At 41.6% G+C, this 17,987-nt stretch overlaps 2 protein-coding genes across 4 annotated transcripts in view; both read left to right on the top strand.

Annotated features, from left to right (window-relative positions):
* Positions 1–5,783: 5,783 nt before the first annotated feature.
* On the top strand, positions 5,784–13,044 carry LOC115573389 (vimentin A2). Its single transcript, XM_030404168.1, has 9 exons — positions 5,784–6,390; positions 6,813–6,873; positions 9,826–9,921; positions 10,230–10,394; positions 11,634–11,759; positions 11,973–12,193; positions 12,283–12,326; positions 12,421–12,503; positions 12,607–13,044. Exons 1-9 carry the CDS (start codon positions 5,864–5,866, stop codon positions 12,646–12,648), a joined length of 1,365 nt encoding a protein of 454 aa, XP_030260028.1. The 5' UTR covers positions 5,784–5,863; the 3' UTR covers positions 12,649–13,044.
* A 2,039-nt stretch (positions 13,045–15,083) lies between these two features.
* pde1cb (phosphodiesterase 1C, calmodulin-dependent b) overlaps positions 15,084–17,987 on the top strand; it is a 112,182-nt gene continuing 109,278 nt past the window's right edge. For 2 of the 3 annotated variants that reach the window (XM_030404161.1, XM_030404163.1), the window contains exon 1: positions 15,553–15,871. In XM_030404161.1, coding sequence (XP_030260021.1) covers positions 15,610–15,871 — 262 coding nt within the window. In that variant the 5' untranslated portion in view covers positions 15,553–15,609. The other variant, XM_030404162.1, reaches the window with a different exon arrangement.

The raw sequence follows: 17,987 nt of genomic DNA on the forward strand, positions 1-17,987 counted from the left end.
AGTTATTAGACCGAAAATGTTTTATGTAATTTTGAGAAACGCTGCTGCAAACTGCACACTATAAACCCTCATTTCTGTAACTTTATAACCACACAGAGTTCGTCTCTGTGAACTGAGGAGCCCCTGAATCTTTCTCATTCTTTCAGTTTGGGCAAATAATGTCAGGGACGATTGCTATGGCTACTGTGCGCGCGGGTCGGTGATTCACAATCATGGGAGATGAAACAAAGAACGCCTTTTTGCTGCCCAGCTCCTGCGGTTTTTTAAGCGATGACACCCAGAAACAGGATTTAACTTATCTGTGGCCCCGTCCCATTACAGTCCGACCGACTCTGACTAATGTTGCATCTTATTTGACTCTTCTTCTCGTCCTGTTCGACAGCCTCTCCGGTGAGCTCCCCCTGCAGTGCTGTTGCTTTGGAGAGAAACCGGTAACCTCAGCAGCAACATAAATTAAAACTGACCAAACGCTACATTCCAAACATTGCCAAGAATGGGAGCTATTTGGCCTAAACCGTGGCACTGGCAAACAGCGGGCTACAAACAATAATTACGGCCTACTGTCTGCATTCTGTAGCTGCAGTTAGGTGACAGATCAGCAGTACACAATCCCTGCTCTGTCTGTGACAATCCCGGCCTCCTCTGTCTGTCTCTGTGGCCAACACCGGCAGGGCTGGCTCATAATGGGCCTGGGAGCAGGAATTTTAAAGCCCCCCCCTGCCTCGAAGTGAGTGTTGATCATGTGAATTTCCATTGCCAGTTTAGGGTTCCACTGTTTACACATACTGGGGCCCCTGTGTGGGCCCTCTGAGCAACACTTGTATTGATACACTTGCACATTAATTATTTCAATATCTGGCCACTTTGTTCACCCAAAAATGAAAATTCAGCCATTATCCCCTCACCCCCCATGCAGCTGGAAAGTCGGGTGAAGTTTTGTCATCCACTAAACACTCGCGGAGCTTCATGGCACTCTGCTAAACAACTGAAGAAGCTGTGGAATTCTTTTAAAATGTAAAGATACAACTGTAAAAACAACATTTAATGGCTCCATCCAGCATCATCCAAGTCTCCAGAATCTCTGAGATCCCAAACTGATTTGAAAAGACGCTTCTTACAACCGTGATGGATGATCAAGCTCCGACTTCAGACGGGATGCACGCTAATAATTTTAGCGTCGCAGCTACACTGAAGATTTCTTTTCAAATCAACTTGGGATCTCAGGTCTTGCGGAGAACTGGACTAAACAAGATGAGCTGTATGGATCCATTTTTTAAAACACATCCCCCTCTTCTTCGGTTGTTTAGGAGAATGCTGCGACCGTGTTTGGCCACAAAGCTCCAGAAATGTTTTGTGGACTATGAAACTTCGCCCAACTTTCCATCAGCATGACATTCAGTAGATGATAACAACATTTTCAACATCTTTTGTGACTGTATATTTGAAGAAAACATCTTAACACCCTGAAAGCAATCAATAATCAAATGCACTGACAAATAAAAGAAAATCAATAAAGTTTTGTTGACCTGTAATAAAGTCCATCTGATCGTCTCATTCAGCCAGAAAAGATGTCTGTCTACCTGCAGTGTGTACCTGCTTGCTACAGCTTGACAAGGTTATTGTTGCACTGCTCCAAACTAAACCGTTTCACAACTGATTTGTACCCAAAATAACTTCAAAGCTTCGATCTAAGTGAGTGTTCCTTTACACTCCTGACACCACGTCTTTATTGGATTTAATAATTCATAGAATTGAGTGAAAGATAGAAGGCTTCAATGCTCTCCTTTTTCGCGGGTACTTTTCAAGATGTTGTTATACAAGCAGGGGTGGAAAGTAACTAAATACATTTACTCAAGTACAAGTTTGGAGCACTTGTAGTCTTATTCCAAGGAACATTTAGATTTTTTATTCCGCTATAAATGTGTTTCACAGCTGTTGTAACAAGTCAAATTTGAAGGTTTAAAGTCAAGAAAGTCACAATATGCCGTAAAGATAGTAAAATATCATTTATTCATAGTGCTATATAGTAGGCAACTGGACTTTTTACAGTTTCTCAAAGATGTTTCACCACTCATCCAAGAGGCTTGTTCAGTTCTAACTAACTGGAGGGGAGTTGCAGGCTTTTAAACCATGTGTGGGAGTGTCCTCACAGAGTCCCTATGGACACATGTGAGCTCTGAGTTTCATTGCTTATCACCCACCTACAATGCAGTAGTTAGTTCCCTCCCCAGACAACTTATCAACCATTTACAACTGGAATCACCTAGCCCTAGCAACCCACATGAAGGCTGGTTGGATCAATGACCCACAAGTAGCCCTAACAACTCTGAAAGTCACAGCTCACACTGTCCTTAACGACTCTGTGTGGACACTCCCGCACAGAGTTTAAAAGCCTGCAACTCCCCTCCAGTTAGTTGGAACTGAAGAAGCCTCTTGGATGAGAGGTGAAGCGTCTTCAAGAAGAACAAAGAATTACCATGACCTGGATGACTGAGAACTTTTATCATAAATACCATTTAGTTTTGTGTGAACTACATCTCTTGCTCCATATACATCACCAACACCAACACGGCCGTCACCTCAGCACAGAAAAAGTATCGAGAAAGTTGAAAGTCACAATAAATCTGGTCATTTTGACAGCCGAAAGGAGAGTGAATTGACTCTGTGAGCTAGCTAATATGCGAGACAGGCTTGACAGTGTTTCAGTTATGGGTTTCGGTGAGCGTTAAACAAGACAGCGTCACTAAACTGCTTCATAAAGTTCAGAGCCGGTCACTGAGTAGCTGGATTCATCCCTGCACAGTCATATCTCAGAGGCAACATGCCAGAATCAAATCACTGCAGCCACCCGGACCCTCAGGGCAAAATTGTGAAAATGTCACTGAAAGAAGTATTTGTGCAATCAGGCTGGTATCAAGTCGGCAAACAAACAGATCGCCCTTCCTGACTTCTACTCTTGAGCTTCTAAATGCTCAGTAGCACCAGTGCAGTGTGATCTAGAGGTGCAGGGTGTCACTGGCTCAGCTCTGCTGCCCTGCGTCTTCCTTTACAATCACTGAATCTCAGCTTGTCAGCAGCACTGCAGCACCGACAGCTCTGTGCGCAGAAGTGGGAGGAAGAAAGAGACACAGACAGACAGTCAGGGAGAGAAAAGTCTTCTCCAACACGTCTGATATATGTTCACGAGCTCCTGCAGTTTTTCATTAGAAACTACAAACATACACTTCAAAGCTGCGGCAAACCTGACAGTGTTGGACGACTTTGATTTGTTCCCCACCTCAAACTCTTCTCTCTTTTAGCCTCTCTCTGCGTGTGTGTGATCATCAAAGAGGTGTGTGTCTGTGTGTGTGTGTGTGTGTGTACCAGATTAGTGTGCAGCCTGGATGTGTTTGCAGGCTGTGCCTCCTGCATGATGTTCCCCAAATCTGATTAACAATTGTGAAGCTGCTGACTTGCGCACGCCGTGAGTGAAATTCTCCGTCTCACTCAGGCGTTCCACACATGGTTTAATAAACAGTGTGTGTAATGCGCTCCAGTACACACAGATACACATGCACACCACAGATGATAAGAAAATACATTTTTGCATGGGTGGATGACAATGTTTTGAGGAGTCTTGTGACCAATGATGGAACGTCTCTAAGTGCTGTACTGTTTTGTGTTTTGAGGTGCTTTATCTGCTACTTTGTATTTTCACTCCATAACATTTGGAGGCAAATATTGTACTTTTTACTCCAATATTTGATGACGTGCAGATGAATAAATTCATTAAGTTAAAAATGCTTTCCTTTGGCTCCGATACAGCAATCTTCAATATAACTAGTAACTTAAGTAAGCAAACAAATGCAGTGGAGTGGAAGTGAAAAGTAGCTGAAAAAGGAAATACTCAGTACCTTAAAATTGTACCTAAATGCAATACTTGATTAAATGTACATAGTTACGTTCCATCAGTGACAAAGCCAACACACATGTAAATTTACAATTAATTTTTCCATGCACTTTTGATACTTAAGTACATTTAATGTCAGTTACTTCAAAATATTACTAAAAAACTGTTGCTTTGGTTGACTTTTACTAATGCCAAAGTAATATTTTGACACGATATCTTTACTCTTACTTGCTGCAACACTGACTTCAAACACAATACTCCACAAAGTTGGTTAAAAAACTTTTGAAGATGACACATGCGGTACAGAAATCCATGTGAGATGTGTGTTTTTGTTGCTTGAGAGACGAGAAGAGAAAGAAACTGATTAAATGATTCAGTTATCAAGAAGAAATTCCCAGCACTGCGTTGTGTCAAATCTGGATTGTGAGGATGAAATTTCACTTCCGTGGGAAAACCTTTCTTCTCTACCCGCACATTAAAATCTTCCAACTGGAACCTTCTATGTGCTTTGTTGCACTTCAGTAGTGGTTTGGGATCAGATTCATATCCTCCTCATATATGTTTTCAATCATTAATAAGCAGATTTGGCAAACGTCCAAAAGAAACAACTACCCGTGGCACAGGCTGCATCTCCTGACACTCATGTGCTGCTGTACTTTAAGGGAGACACCAATGTAATTACCTCACATGTGATTTCAGCTTGTGCACAGTGAGGTTTAAGACTGGACACCATAATCTGTGGTGTGACAAAACATACCGACCGTCACTATACTGCAGGGGTGGAAGCAACTTCAAAAAACTACTCAGATTACTTTAATTAGTCTGTAAATTTACTCGGACTTAGGTATGCACTACATCATGTAATCTACTTAGTTACTTTTAAAATCATAATTAAGTATAGTTTGAGTTACTATCCAAACCTGTCATCTGTGTTTAACCAATTCGGTAATGTAACTGTACTTGAGTACAGATTCTCAGTACTCTTTCCCAGGGCCGTAGCTACCATTGAGGATACTGGAGTTGTGTTCTCTTGGGTTTCTGATATCTTCATACATATATAGATACATATTTGATACAACTTTATAATATCTATTATATCAGTAAAAGAAACAACTATATGTGAAATCGATTTTAAATCAAATTTCAAATAGATAGTTATTTCACTGTTAACAAGCAATGAAAAAGCAATTGTTAATTGGAAAGTTGCAAGTGATATTTACAATATTTCACGAATAAAAGTAGTTCATTTATATATTATTTAGATGCCCATTAAAGAGTTGCAAGTGATATTTTTAACCTTCATCTACAATTGCTTTATAAACAATTTACGAGACGTTTCATTGTTTCTTAGCAGTTAATTTGCTTAACTAATTCTTATTAACTATTTATTTGCCGTTTATTAATGATTGCTTTTATAGTGTTTTAAAAGTGTTTCCCGGGTTAATAAGTTCTTTTCAGCATAGAAATAACTTTGATAAATTTAAGTCAAAATTGGCCGTAATTGTTCCTTATGTTCTTCTTCTTCCGTCCGTTTTCATCCGTCTGCTGGCCCTGATATTATTTCCTCAGCGAATACTGGTCTCGTCAAAAAAGCAAAGAAATGCATAGATTTACACCAAAGTCTAATAAATGTTCCTGATGGATGGGGTGGGGGTTAGGGTGGGGGTCGGGACATGACCTCGGTACTTCTAAATAATCCCGGCTACGGCCCTGCCCTTCCCACCACTGCTCCGCTGAACACAACACCAGCACAGCTTGGACCCTGTTTGACGCAGGATCTGTTCTGGACCTGAGGGACATCCTTCCCGTGGCTCGCTCTCTGATTGGACCACCGGGGTGTCACTCAGGTCACCGTTGAGCAATTTGCATAAGGAGGAGACTATAAATGAGTAACGGTTCAGGGAACGCCCTCCCAGGCGCACAGTCGGGACAGGAGCAACACTGAGCGATCGTCTGCGAAGCCACAAGGAAAAGATGTCTCACAGAGCAACTCCAAGTTCCTCCTACAGGAAGATGTTTGGCGGGGAGAGAGTCTCCGCCAGGAGCAGCTACACCAGCCGCCAGTTCTCCATCCCGGTGCGCTCCTCCCGGGCGACCTACGGTGTCTCCCTCGCTCCCACCGTGTACGCGGCGAAGACGCAGCGGCTCCGGAGCACCGCGGCCATGCCCCGGCTGGCCTCCGAGAACCTGGACTTCTCCCTGTCCGACGCCATAAACAGCGAGTTCATGACGAACCGCACCAACGAGAAGGTGCAGATGCAGTCGCTCAACGACCGCTTCGCCAGCTACATCGAGAAGGTCCGCTTCTTGGAGCAGCAGAACAAGATCCTGCTGGCGGAGCTGGAGCAGCTGCGGGGCAAAGGCACGTCCCGGGTCGGAGATCTGTACGAGGACGAGATGCGGGAGCTTAGGCGCCAGGTGGACCAGCTCACCAACGAGAAGGCCCGGGTGGAGGTTTACCGGGACAACCTGGCGGAGGACATCGACCGGCTGAGAGAGAAGTAGGAGGCGTGGCACCTCTGTGTCCTCTAATGTGTGACGATAGAGCAACTTCATACAGGCCTATAAATTAGATCCATTATCACGAGCGTGTGTGCATGACTGACTATTATTGATATGCATGTTATATAGACCTAAATACAAACTTGACTTTGCGCACTTTCCCCCTCATGAATATGTGCCAGGCGCTGCGCAGAGGAGCTGAACCTGAAGTGCTGCTGCAGCTTTGTGTCTGAGTCAAGTCTTCCATGAGAAATGCTCTCATGCGTAAAGTAGAAGTGAGGCATGAATGGCCAGACCTTTTTTTGGAAGCAGAAAAGGCTGTTTTCTTTTTTGTTTTTTTTCTTATTAAAGAGGAAGAGTCCCAGTAGTGGCTGCTTGAATAAAAAATTAAAGTGCCTGCTCTTTTTGTCTGTCTTTGCAGGTTGCAGGATGAGATAGCCCAGCGGGAGGATGCTGAGAGCAACATGCAGAGCTTCAGACAGGTACAGTATGACATTTTTTTTTTTTTTTTAACGCAATGTCAACATCTGTCTTAGCCCTCCTCTGCCACACCTCTCCCGCCGTAAGGGGTTAAAAACCTGAAACAAGTGATGTCAGAGAGATTAGATAGACCTTCATTATCTCCATGAGTCTCACTTCAGTGGTGTGACTGTCCGTCCTCCCTCTATCTAATTATCGCTCCTGAGCTGCAGACACAGGAATGTCTCTTCTGATGGCACAACAGCAGATTCCGTCCACGAATCCGAAATAAGCAGCAGAACTGACCCCCCCCCCGCCCCGGGCCCGGTACAAAAGGCCAAGTTGTGGCTGTTAAATCATGCCTGCAGCGAGAGGAGATCTTTTAAAGTCTGACTGGTCACGCTGAATGAGCTGGACACAAAAAAAAAAAAAAAAACACGTGTGACAGTGTGGACCCAGTGTGGTTATCAGAGCGAAAAGACAAGCCGCCATGTGATCCGGCTGTCTCGTTCTGCTGAGGGCATTAGCACAGAAGAATCCCACTCGTTATGGGCTTGTCAGAGGCTGTTGCCCATCACCGGGTGAACAGCGAAGGGCTGATGGGATAGCAGTAGACTTGTAACAATAAACTTCAGTTCTCCCAGTTATTTCCTTTTTTAGGACCCATCAATACGTCGCCCAATCACGTCCATATGAATGCCAGGAAGGAAGTCCCTGTTGGCTGCCATGGTGGCACTCATACAACAATGCAGGGTCCACAGCCGGCTCTCGCTTAGTCAGGCAGACAGTCACTCCTTCAGCCTCGGGCCTGTTTGGGGAAACCCTGCTGAATAGCACACTTTGTTTGTGGCATTAGAGCAGGCGCAAAGCTGCTTCATTTGCTGATACCTCAGTTACCAGCCTGCCAACGCCCTGACAAAGCACAGCGGCGTGGTGCCACCGCCCACACATACGCAGGAGTCGAACAGAACAGAGACGGATGTTTTTAACAGCTTGACTGCTCTTATGTTATAGTGTTTTTTTTTGTTCAGAAGAGAACATTTGCCTTATGCTTAATTCAGTTAAATCAGATGTTCACAGTTTACTTCAACCACTCAGTAACAGAGCTCCCAGTGGAATAACTATTTCTACCAAAAGAACCCGTAGAGATTTTCAGGCTAAGAATGCGGTTAGGTAATAACAAAAGAGATTAAGAATCTCTCGAACAATGCTTCTGCAGTGCCTGCTTTATTCAGTCAAACTGCCTTATAAAGGGATGAAATCACTAAAACATTGTTGGACCCTTTCTGCTCCCAGAGGTAAAAACAGACAGAAGTGCAACTATAGAGTTTCATTTGCTTTTTTTATTGTTTAGTCAGGGGCTTGAGGCTTCCATTTGGCAAAACTCTGTGCAGCTGATCTGCAGTGCTGGGGGAAGTATTGAGATCCTTTTTGCTAAAGAAGAACGTAAAAATAGGCCCTTTTCACAGCACACAGTCTGACCTATCAAAGCAGGAAGAGCACTGTGACCAATGCTGATGAAGTTAACGCCGGCTTGGTTATATTAAGTGTCCCAGTAAGTCATGTCAAAGAGTGAGCATGCACATTATCGGAGCCCTTCAAATACCTCACCTAAATGGAATGGAGCCATCATTCATTTTATAAATTCCACCTGTGATTTTCCTTTTTCGACATGTCAAAATGTCGCCACAAAAGGGTCTGTTAGCGATCGACCGATGTTGGTTAACCAGGACTTATAACAGTACTGATCATTTGTAATCTAGGAGACTGATATAAGATATTTCGAGCCGATATACATTAACAGTGAAACAATTTATCTTAGTGCCAAACTTTTGAGTTTTTTTATACCTGGGTATTTCCATTTTATGCTGCTTTATCCTTCCACTTCACTACATTTATTGACAAACTTTAGTTACACTACCAATTCAGATTTTCCGGTGTTAATAGGCTTTGACTTTGACGTGGCATTAAACCAACCAGATAGCATTGTGGGCGGGACCACAGACACAGAGAGGAGATGCTGCGTCAGAGCCAAAACAGCACACTTCTAAATGCGATGAATCTGTAATTGATAATCGACCACGCTGATGTCCTAGTAGAGATAAAACTAAGTAAGAAGTAAAAGTATGCACAATTACTTAACGATGCAATAAGTTAGTATTCGAGTCGGAAACATCCAAAAATGAATAAAAGTTATTTCAACAGAAATCGAAGAAATGATTTTGTGTTGTGTTGTGTATTTTGTGTTGCAGAGATATTTTTAAAGTCAGCATGCTGACTTATTAGACAGCTAGCCCCAGCCCGTCCTGGTCAGTCGGGACCGCTAGCTGCACGGCTAACTGAGCCAGCTAGCATGTCGCAGTTAGCGGTTACCCAGCCCCCTAGTTGTATTGAGTATGAGTACCGGTGGCCAATTATTACATAATGCAAAGTGTCACAAGTAATAGCACATTTTATGCTGAAACAGTTTTATATCAGTATTATATCACCAATGATATATTGTATTTTTGGTTTTAGTACTTTATGTTTGAGTTTGTCCAAACACTTAGGAGCTCAGCATATGTTTTGAAGGTAAAATCTTTATCTGAAAAGTGATTAGTGACTATAGATATAAAGAAATGTAGTGAAGTACAACATATTTCCCTCTAAAGTGTCTAAAGTGCAAATGATGTATTTGAGCACTGTGGCCTGAAAGGTGCTGCGGTGTGCACGACACGTGAAAGACACAGGAAAACACCTAATTGACATCTGCAAGGACACTTGTCACATGTCTACAGTCGAGTGTTATTGGATGCATGCGAGAGTGACCTTGCTTCGCTACACAAAAGGTCACTTTGTGTACGCGGGCGTTGTGTGAGTGTGCCTATGCAGCAATGCGAAAGAGCGTTTGTTTTTTTCCACGTCAGCAAACACATAATGTCCAATTCATGTCACCTTCACAAGTCAGCTCATTAAGAGTCGGTGTCACCACACAGGATGTGGACAACGCTGCTCTCGCCAGACTGGACCTGGAGCGGAAGGTAGAATCACTCCAGGATGAAATCAACTTCCTCAAGAAGCTGCATGATGAGGTAAGCTTCCTCTTTTTGTGTCCGAAGCTGACTCTAGTTTAAAGAAAACACTGTGTGTGCACTGCCTAACAAGATAAAGGCAAACTACAAGCATATGGGGCCAAATCATTTGAGGTATTTGTTAAGCTGGCTGGAATAAAGCGGCCAGGTTTGATGCTTCAGAGCAATTTTACACTGACAGGAAAGTCATGGAAAAGTATACGCAAGAACCTTAAAATAGATTGATGACGTACTCGTAATAATGTCCCTGATGAATACCATCTGAGTTGGCAAAATTGCACATGCCTGTTCTATTGATTATACTGCAGGAAATGCTGGAGCTGCAGAGTCAGATGCAGCAGCAGCAGCATGTGCAGGTGGACATGGAGATGGCCAAACCTGACCTGACAGCTGCTCTGAGGGACGTCCGCCTGCAATATGAGAACCTGGCCTCCAAAAACATCCACGAGTCTGAGGAATGGTACAAATCCAAGGTAAAGATTTTGCACAAGTTTTGAGAGTATGTTCAAGAGATTAGGAAGCTCCAAAAAACTGATGTCAGCTAACAGGAGAACTCTACCGTCTCCGTAGTCATTCACATTTCTTTGTTCTTTTACTGCACGAGTTGGGGGAGGAGAGAGTTTGTTGGTTACTGACCAAACAAAGTGCTTGCTGTAGGAATATAGAGCTATTTAACACTTAAGTTAATACAAATATATCACTTGCAGCAACTTTAAATTTGTATCACATTGAATAATATCATGTTTTCTTCAAAAACAATTGTCTTCTCTCTTTAGCGTAACCCATTCAAAATAATTTGCATGTGTCAAACTGCTGTCGGAAAGAAGAGAGGGTGAGAAAGCACAGCTGGTACTGGTGCATTGTTGCTGCCTAAAATGAGTCTTGAGAGGATTCCAAATATTCAGTATCAATGTTTAAGGAAATTTGGATATTTCTGACAACACTAGTAGTTGTTCAAGCTTAAAAGTATCTACGCAGCCTCTGTGCCCGACCTGCGTGCAACTTGTGAACAGAGTTTAGCATTTAGCAGCTAAGAAAATATTTCACTTAGGACTTTATTCTAGGGTCAAGAAACAGAAATTCGGATGAATTAAACTGTTGTGACAAACTGACAACTGCCAGCTAATAAGTTCGATCTATCAACTTAAAAAAGTAATGATGTGTCAAGTGTTGTGTTTAGAGCATGTTTCCAGTGCCCCCATGTGGCCGAAAAATCAGCTGGTGTTAGTCAAAATCAACTACAACTATTATTTTCTCTTTAATAGGGCATTAAATCAACTGCTCAAGTACTATGAGAACTGCAGTCAAATAGAGACTTCCTTTTCTTATAACCTTAAAAAAAAAAAGAAAAGATCAACGAGCATTCAGCAGCCAAGAAAATATTTCCCCCTGGACTTGATGGACAAAAAAAACTGCTGCTAAAGATTAGGATATAATGCAAGTGTTATTTTTCTATAAAAAGAAGGCATTTATACTAAAAGCAGCTCAGCAGATCAGTACAGTGTGTCTTTTTTGTCTTTATGACCTTGAGCAAGCATCAAAACTGCTTCACCAAAGTGTGGCGTCATGTCTGCAAGTCCCTTTTTTGGCCACATCTTTCATCACTTACACACTTCACACTAACTGCCATATTCGCTCTGCCTCAACCTCTGACTCATCATTTATTGAACAGTTTTTCTCCCTCTGTCGATGTTTGTCGCTATGATTACCAGTTTGCTGACCTCACTGAAGCCGCGGCCAGGAATAATGATGCTTTGAGAGTGGCCAAGCAAGAGGCCAATGACTATAGACGTCAGGTTCAGGCGCTTACCTGTGAGGTGGATGCCCTCAAAGGAACTGTGAGTATACACACTGCAGCATACAAGTAAATAATACAAAAAAGACCAATGTTTTCAATCCAAAAATAGCTTGAGATGAACCAGTGGAGCACAAAAAGTCCCAGAAACAAAGCATTTGTTTGAACAATGACACAGCAAAGAATTCACTCTTGTCTTTTCATTTTTATTCACCGCCATGAGTGTCATTTTGCTCCCTCTTGACTGCTGTCCCAGAATGAGTCCTTGGATCGCCAGATGAGAGAGATGGAAGAGAACTTCTCCCTGGAGACAGGCGGTTACCAAGACACCATCGGACGTCTGGAGGAGGACATTCACAACATGAAGGACGAGATGGCCCGTCACCTCCGGGAGTACCAGGACCTCCTAAATGTCAAGATGGCCCTGGACATCGAGATTGCCACCTACAGGAAGCTGCTGGAAGGAGAAGAGAGCAGGTAACGCATGATGACCTTTGTCTCAGCATTCATGTGATTCAACGGAGATGCAGATCATAGCATGTGACTGTTACTGTCTCTACTTTCAGAATCACCACCCCACTGGCTAGCTTCTCATCTCTAAACCTGAGAGGTAGGATCACAAGTCTGCATGTTGACATCACCGCAGGAATGTGATAAATATATTGCACGCTAATAATAGAACAAACTGTTTCTCTCTTTTTTAGAAACAATGATGGACTCCAAACCTCATATTGAAACTACAACCAAGAAGGTTCTCATCAAGACCATTGAGACTAGGGATGGTCAGGTACAGTCCACTTCAAGTGATTTCCAATCAATGAAGTAATTTCCTGATGGTCTTCTGAGCTCAGACTCATCCCCTTTTCTTTGTCCTCTATGTCCTCGTTCAGGTGATCAACGAGTCGACCCAGAACCACGATGACATGGAGTGATAATGTATTTGTCTTTGCCAAACGATCAACAAAAGCAATATGAAGAAAAACACAATTCACCAGGGCTACAAGCAAGCAAACAAACCAACAACACACAAAAAGCAAACAGCTTCTTAAAGTGCCTTTATATGTGATGATCCAGTGAGCCTGTTAGTTGACACAGACTGTATTTTGCTTCCTCTCCTCTGCTGAAAGTATTCTCTTTTGTCACATTTGTTTAGACACAATAATGAGATCAGCACAACATAGAAATCCTTATTGAGGTCTACAAAAATCTTTCTTTGTAACCAAAGTAGTATTTTCGATCAATACAGCATGCACACTCCAGGAAACATGTATGCTAAAGATGTCACAATTGCCTGTATGCAGCAATAAAACATTGAGACTGTAATTCAATCCTGTGCATGAGTTGTAATGCTTTAGTAGCATTAGGTTGAACAGTTCCTCATAAGAAAAAAGCAATTCAATTGTGAAATCTTCCATTTTCTCAATGAGATAAAACTATTACATGCAACAGATGTTTCAAGAAACAAAACTGATTTGGAAATTAATTTGTCCTGCTGTATTTATATGTTTACAATGAACAGGAACTGGAAATGAAATAGATAGATAGATAGATAGATAGATAGATAGATAGATAGATAGATAGATAGATTCAAGTAGGATTAAATATTAAAACAAAACATCCTTACTGAAAGCAGATAAGTTGACCTGCAGTACATCTTATATGTAAAGTTGATGGGATACTTTATGATCTATGTTGGTAAATTTTCTTTCAGTCGCTCCTTTTAATGAGTGGTCCGTTCCTTCTCAGGTTGATTCCACAGCTTACCACACCCTGCTGACCTTAGCTTGATGGTATTTATACACAGGAGGGACAAAATATTAAGTAATTTCAAACAATCCAGTGCAACATCATCAGTGAAAGTGGCCCTACAAATGTAATTCCAAGAGAAATCATCATCTTTGCATTAGACTGCATTAGGTTTTACAAGTGTATCTATAAATCAGTAGTGCACAAACTGATTCACATCAAGGACCCTTAAACTGGAACGAATTAGACCAAGGACCCCCATTTTATGAGATTTTGCCTCTGGGTCCCACATCTGACAAGAATTTTGCCTCTAGATTATTTGTTTCATCACAGAAAGTGTATTCAAATCCACATATACATAAAATATATATTACATACGTTAAGTCTTAATTACAGCTGCTGATTTGATCCTGAAATGAAATCGTGTTGTCAGCTGCTGTTTGCAAAGTCAGGTGTGAACTTTTGAAGCTCAGCTTTAAAACTAACAAGGATGAATAAGTGTTCAGACCAAAAGGTAAACTGAAACATGTACAAGTTCATGACAACCACACAAAACTCCGTCTGATAATAAAGATCATGACACGTGACATGACTGAAAACCCCAGAAATAAACTGACATCGAGGTAAGAATGTTTGACACTCAACTTAGAGAACAAAATTAAATGTCCTTACTACAAAATGATCTGTTCAAAAGTTCAACCAAAATGTTGTAACACTGACGTTGCATAATAAGATCTGGATAAGATAACAGTACATGTACTCAAGAACTACAGCTACTTCTTTATCTGACAGTTATAGTAAACTTTTCAGAATAGTATTGCATGTTAAAAGTATGACTGGTTGATAAACAATGCATCAAGTACTTATTAGTTATAGTGCATTAAGTGCGTTTTGCAGATAATACTGCATACTCATTTATTTGGTTAATATGTTGAATGTAATTGTAGTTACTGTAATTGAGTTATTTTTCATTATTGTATTGCTATGCTCATGTAAGAAGAGGATTTAAATGCTTTTTCCACCACTGAAGAAAGATGACCTTCAGTAAAAAATAACGAGCATATTAATCTTGACCTTAAAATGTAAGGAGATTTACAGGTCAAAATCTTGCAGCTCATTGATGCTGCGTTTACTTATTAATTGTTTTTATGCTCTCTTTGTTAGCTTTTGCCTAATTGTCTTTATTCTACATTATATTTATTGTTTACTTATTTTTATTATCTTATTTATTTACTGCAGAGAGAATGCCAACGGTTTTCGTTGTCCCTGGGTATAATGGCAATGAAGAAATCTTGAATCTTGAATAATGTCAACATCAAGATATTGATGTTTCCAGGGAGATCTAATGTGGCAGTGTTACAACAGACATTTTGGTCAGTATCAGTAGAAAAGCTTGAGAGAAAATGCTGCAGCTCTGACCAAAAATTGGCTCTGCACTGAATTCACTTGAGAGCCTGCTGTACTTGACTGCCATCTGTCGGTGATTGGTGTCAACTGAACCACATGCAGAGGTGGCTCATTTACTGAACAGCAGGATACGTTCTGTCACAAGTAGCCAGAAGCTTCATTAAATCACAATTTGGAACTTGTTTATTGGACTCGGGTCAGATCTCGCGATAATTGACCCCAACATACGTTAAAAACGCGATTTCAACAAAGGAAAATTCTTGGCTAATTGTGATTATAAAACAAACAGTGTTAGGCACACTAACGTGAGTGCAGCTGTATATGTGCTCATTTTAATAACCAGGGATAGCTGCCAGTTAATTAATGTCGCTTGTTTTCGTCGGTCTGCCCCGAGAGATCAGTGTGTTTGTCGACAAGAGCAACTTCGTCCTTGTGACGTGTCTGCCGGAGGAAACGCGAGTGGAGGGGGATGCCGACATGATCCGTTTAAACTCTGTTTTTCCGCTTCTTCTCATCTTGATACGTCGGTTAACGTGGCTTAAAATGAAGTTACAAGCGAACAGTTTCTGAGAGACGGAGGTGGGTGTTGTTTCCCCCCCCCTCAACGGCGCTCTGTTGGTTGTATTTGGCGAGTAGAATACACAAACAAAAATGGATTCAAGTTTCAACAGGTTCGAGTAAGATGAAACTCAGAGTAACCGTTTCCGACTGAAGCTTTTTACCTTTTTTCTTTTGTGGTGATGGGCTCGGTGACTTCTGCTCTAACAAGGACAAGAAACGCGTTGGTGAAAGTGGGTTCGGAGCCGGAGAACCATGACCCGGAGAGGAGCCAATCCGCCCCGGAGTCGGACCGGGCCAGGAAGAAGAGCGCACGGTTCAACGTCGCCAGCCAAACCTGCAGGCAGAGTTCTCGCCAGTCGCTGTCCGAGGTCCTGAGCAGACAAGACTCAGACAAAGGCCGAGAAAGTTCCAAGAAAAAGACCAACGAAGCGCAGCAAAGTGGTGAGTTGAACAGCAAGCTCGAGTCCACACTTTAGAGGGGCACTGTGTAGCTTTGGAGAAGAGATTTCAAACATCTTTTCCATAACTAAGCTGTTCTGAGAGGAAAATGAAGTCCTCAGAACAGTGTTTGAAGCCGAAAAGGTGGCAGGGTCCGCCACATATAAACAAAGTAAAGCAGTATGACATGTGTTTATCAGAGGGGTGAGGTCTTCATTGTCTGTTTTGTGTCTGCCTTAACAAACTAAATCAACAAACTGTTTGTTTCCATGACTAAATGAACTGAATAACCAAACTGACTATGACTCTATGTAGCTTTGGAGAAGAGATTCAAACTCAGATTTTTAATATTTAACTGATAAACAAGTTGAAGCTAGAAAGGTGGCAGGGTCCGACAAATATTAACTAAGTAAACAGTGTGAAACTGTGTATTCCTTTAAGGTCAGATTGTTTATTCAGTTTATTCAGTCATGACACCAAAGAGAGTTTGTTGATTTATTTTGTTTATGCATAAAAAGTAATTTAATGAAGATCTTTCTCTTCTGATTAAAAAACTACAACTACATCATTAACACAAGTCTAATTATCGTTCATTTTGTATTTGTCAGATCCTGCTGATTTTCTAGCTTCAAACTGCACAGCTTATTTATTCATTATTCACTTATGGAAAAGATAACATTTTTCTGAGTTTGTATTACCTCGTTAATCCTGTGAATAATTCAATTCTGAGTTTGCTTTTCTTTCCAAAAACTACATAGTGCCCCTTAAGAAAGGTATCTAAAATTGTACATAATTGAAGCACATGAGTACTCAGTTACAGTGTAACAGGCTGGTGAATTGGCACCAACTGAAGGTCATACTCTCTATATAAATGCTTGCATGGTTGTTAAAGGGCCACCCCCTGGGTTAATTTAGAAAATTACAAAAGAACTTTCTCATTAAAGGGAAATGTCCCAGTTTTTGTGAGCATCCTGGCCTCAAACACAGCAGCTGTGTCACTTTATGCTGCACATCTCAGTGGTTCAGCTCATGGATGTATCTGTAGATGAGAGCAACTGGTCACTTCAGAGGATTACTGTGAATATGCTATTGGAAAAAAAAAGGTATTCACTGAATGAATGCCGAGCTCTTTGAAGACCAGCCTCAATGCAACATATCTCCACTACCAAAGCATCTCTTTGATGTTCATGGTGTCCTGTCCCTCAGACTGAAATAAACCAAATTGCAGTCCTATTCATTTTAACAAATTCACATGAGAAACTGCTATGTTCGGGAGATGATCTGTGTTGTTTTTATTGGAAAAAGATGGTACAGAGTTTTTGCTTATCAGCAACAGTTGTCAGGTGATAGCACACAAGAAATGAGGTAACATATTAAAAAAAGTGGCGATATGGGAGATACAGTACACAATACAACGTTTATCCAGCAGTTCACATTTCAGTGAAATAACCCCAATTCAGCTTGAATCTGTTGTGCAGCTCATGTAGAAATCCCTTTTAACTGTAAAATGTTATTTTGTTAAATATAGTTAATTTGTTTAGCTTTGTCCTGTGTGTTGCTCAGTGTTTCCTTCAGTTCATCCTGTTTATCTTGAACTCTCACCACTCCTGCCACCTCCAGCTCCATCTCCCTACATATCCGTCCCAGAGGAAAATACTTCTCCCTGGCTGACTCCTTAAATACCATCTGTACTGTGGCGTTTCCATGACTGTATGACAGTGTAGACTCCCATTGAGTTTCCTCTCCTGTCCCCAGTGATGTTACTGTGTGTTGAGGAGTCTCCCCTCCGACTCTCCTCTGACGATACACTCATCTGCTTCCTCCCGAGGAACAAACCGCAGACACTTTCCTCTCGATCAGGTTACCTTCTGGGTGTTCAGTGTTAGACAGTCCCTGAGGTGTAGAGATCTTAACTACTGCTGAGTTCTTGAGTTAAAAGAACAGTTTGACATCAGCTCTAATAACCTTCAATTGTAGCTCTGGTCTGAGCTGATGTACCAAATGAGACCACACAACCACACAATTGAAACAGATGGTTCGTTTTAAACTGTCAAGGGTGTTTCAGCTATCCACAATACATGAGCAGCGTAGCAGAAGCTTTATGAAAAGTGTCTTACAG

The sequence above is a fragment of the Sparus aurata genome, chromosome 21 (genome assembly GCF_900880675.1).
Source record: "Sparus aurata chromosome 21, fSpaAur1.1, whole genome shotgun sequence".
Classification (NCBI taxonomy): domain Eukaryota; kingdom Metazoa; phylum Chordata; class Actinopteri; order Spariformes; family Sparidae; genus Sparus; species Sparus aurata.

Bases quoted from the DNA above. Each gene is read 5' to 3' on its own strand.
- LOC115573389 (XM_030404168.1), top strand. From the start codon at position 5,864: ATGTCTCACAGAGCAACTCCAAGTTCCTCCTACAGGAAGATGTTTGGC. The intron at 12,327-12,420 runs GTAGGATCACAA...TCTCTTTTTTAG, and splicing joins CTCATCTCTAAACCTGAGAG to AAACAATGATGGACTCCAAA. The intron at 12,504-12,606 runs GTACAGTCCACT...GTCCTCGTTCAG, and splicing joins TTGAGACTAGGGATGGTCAG to GTGATCAACGAGTCGACCCA.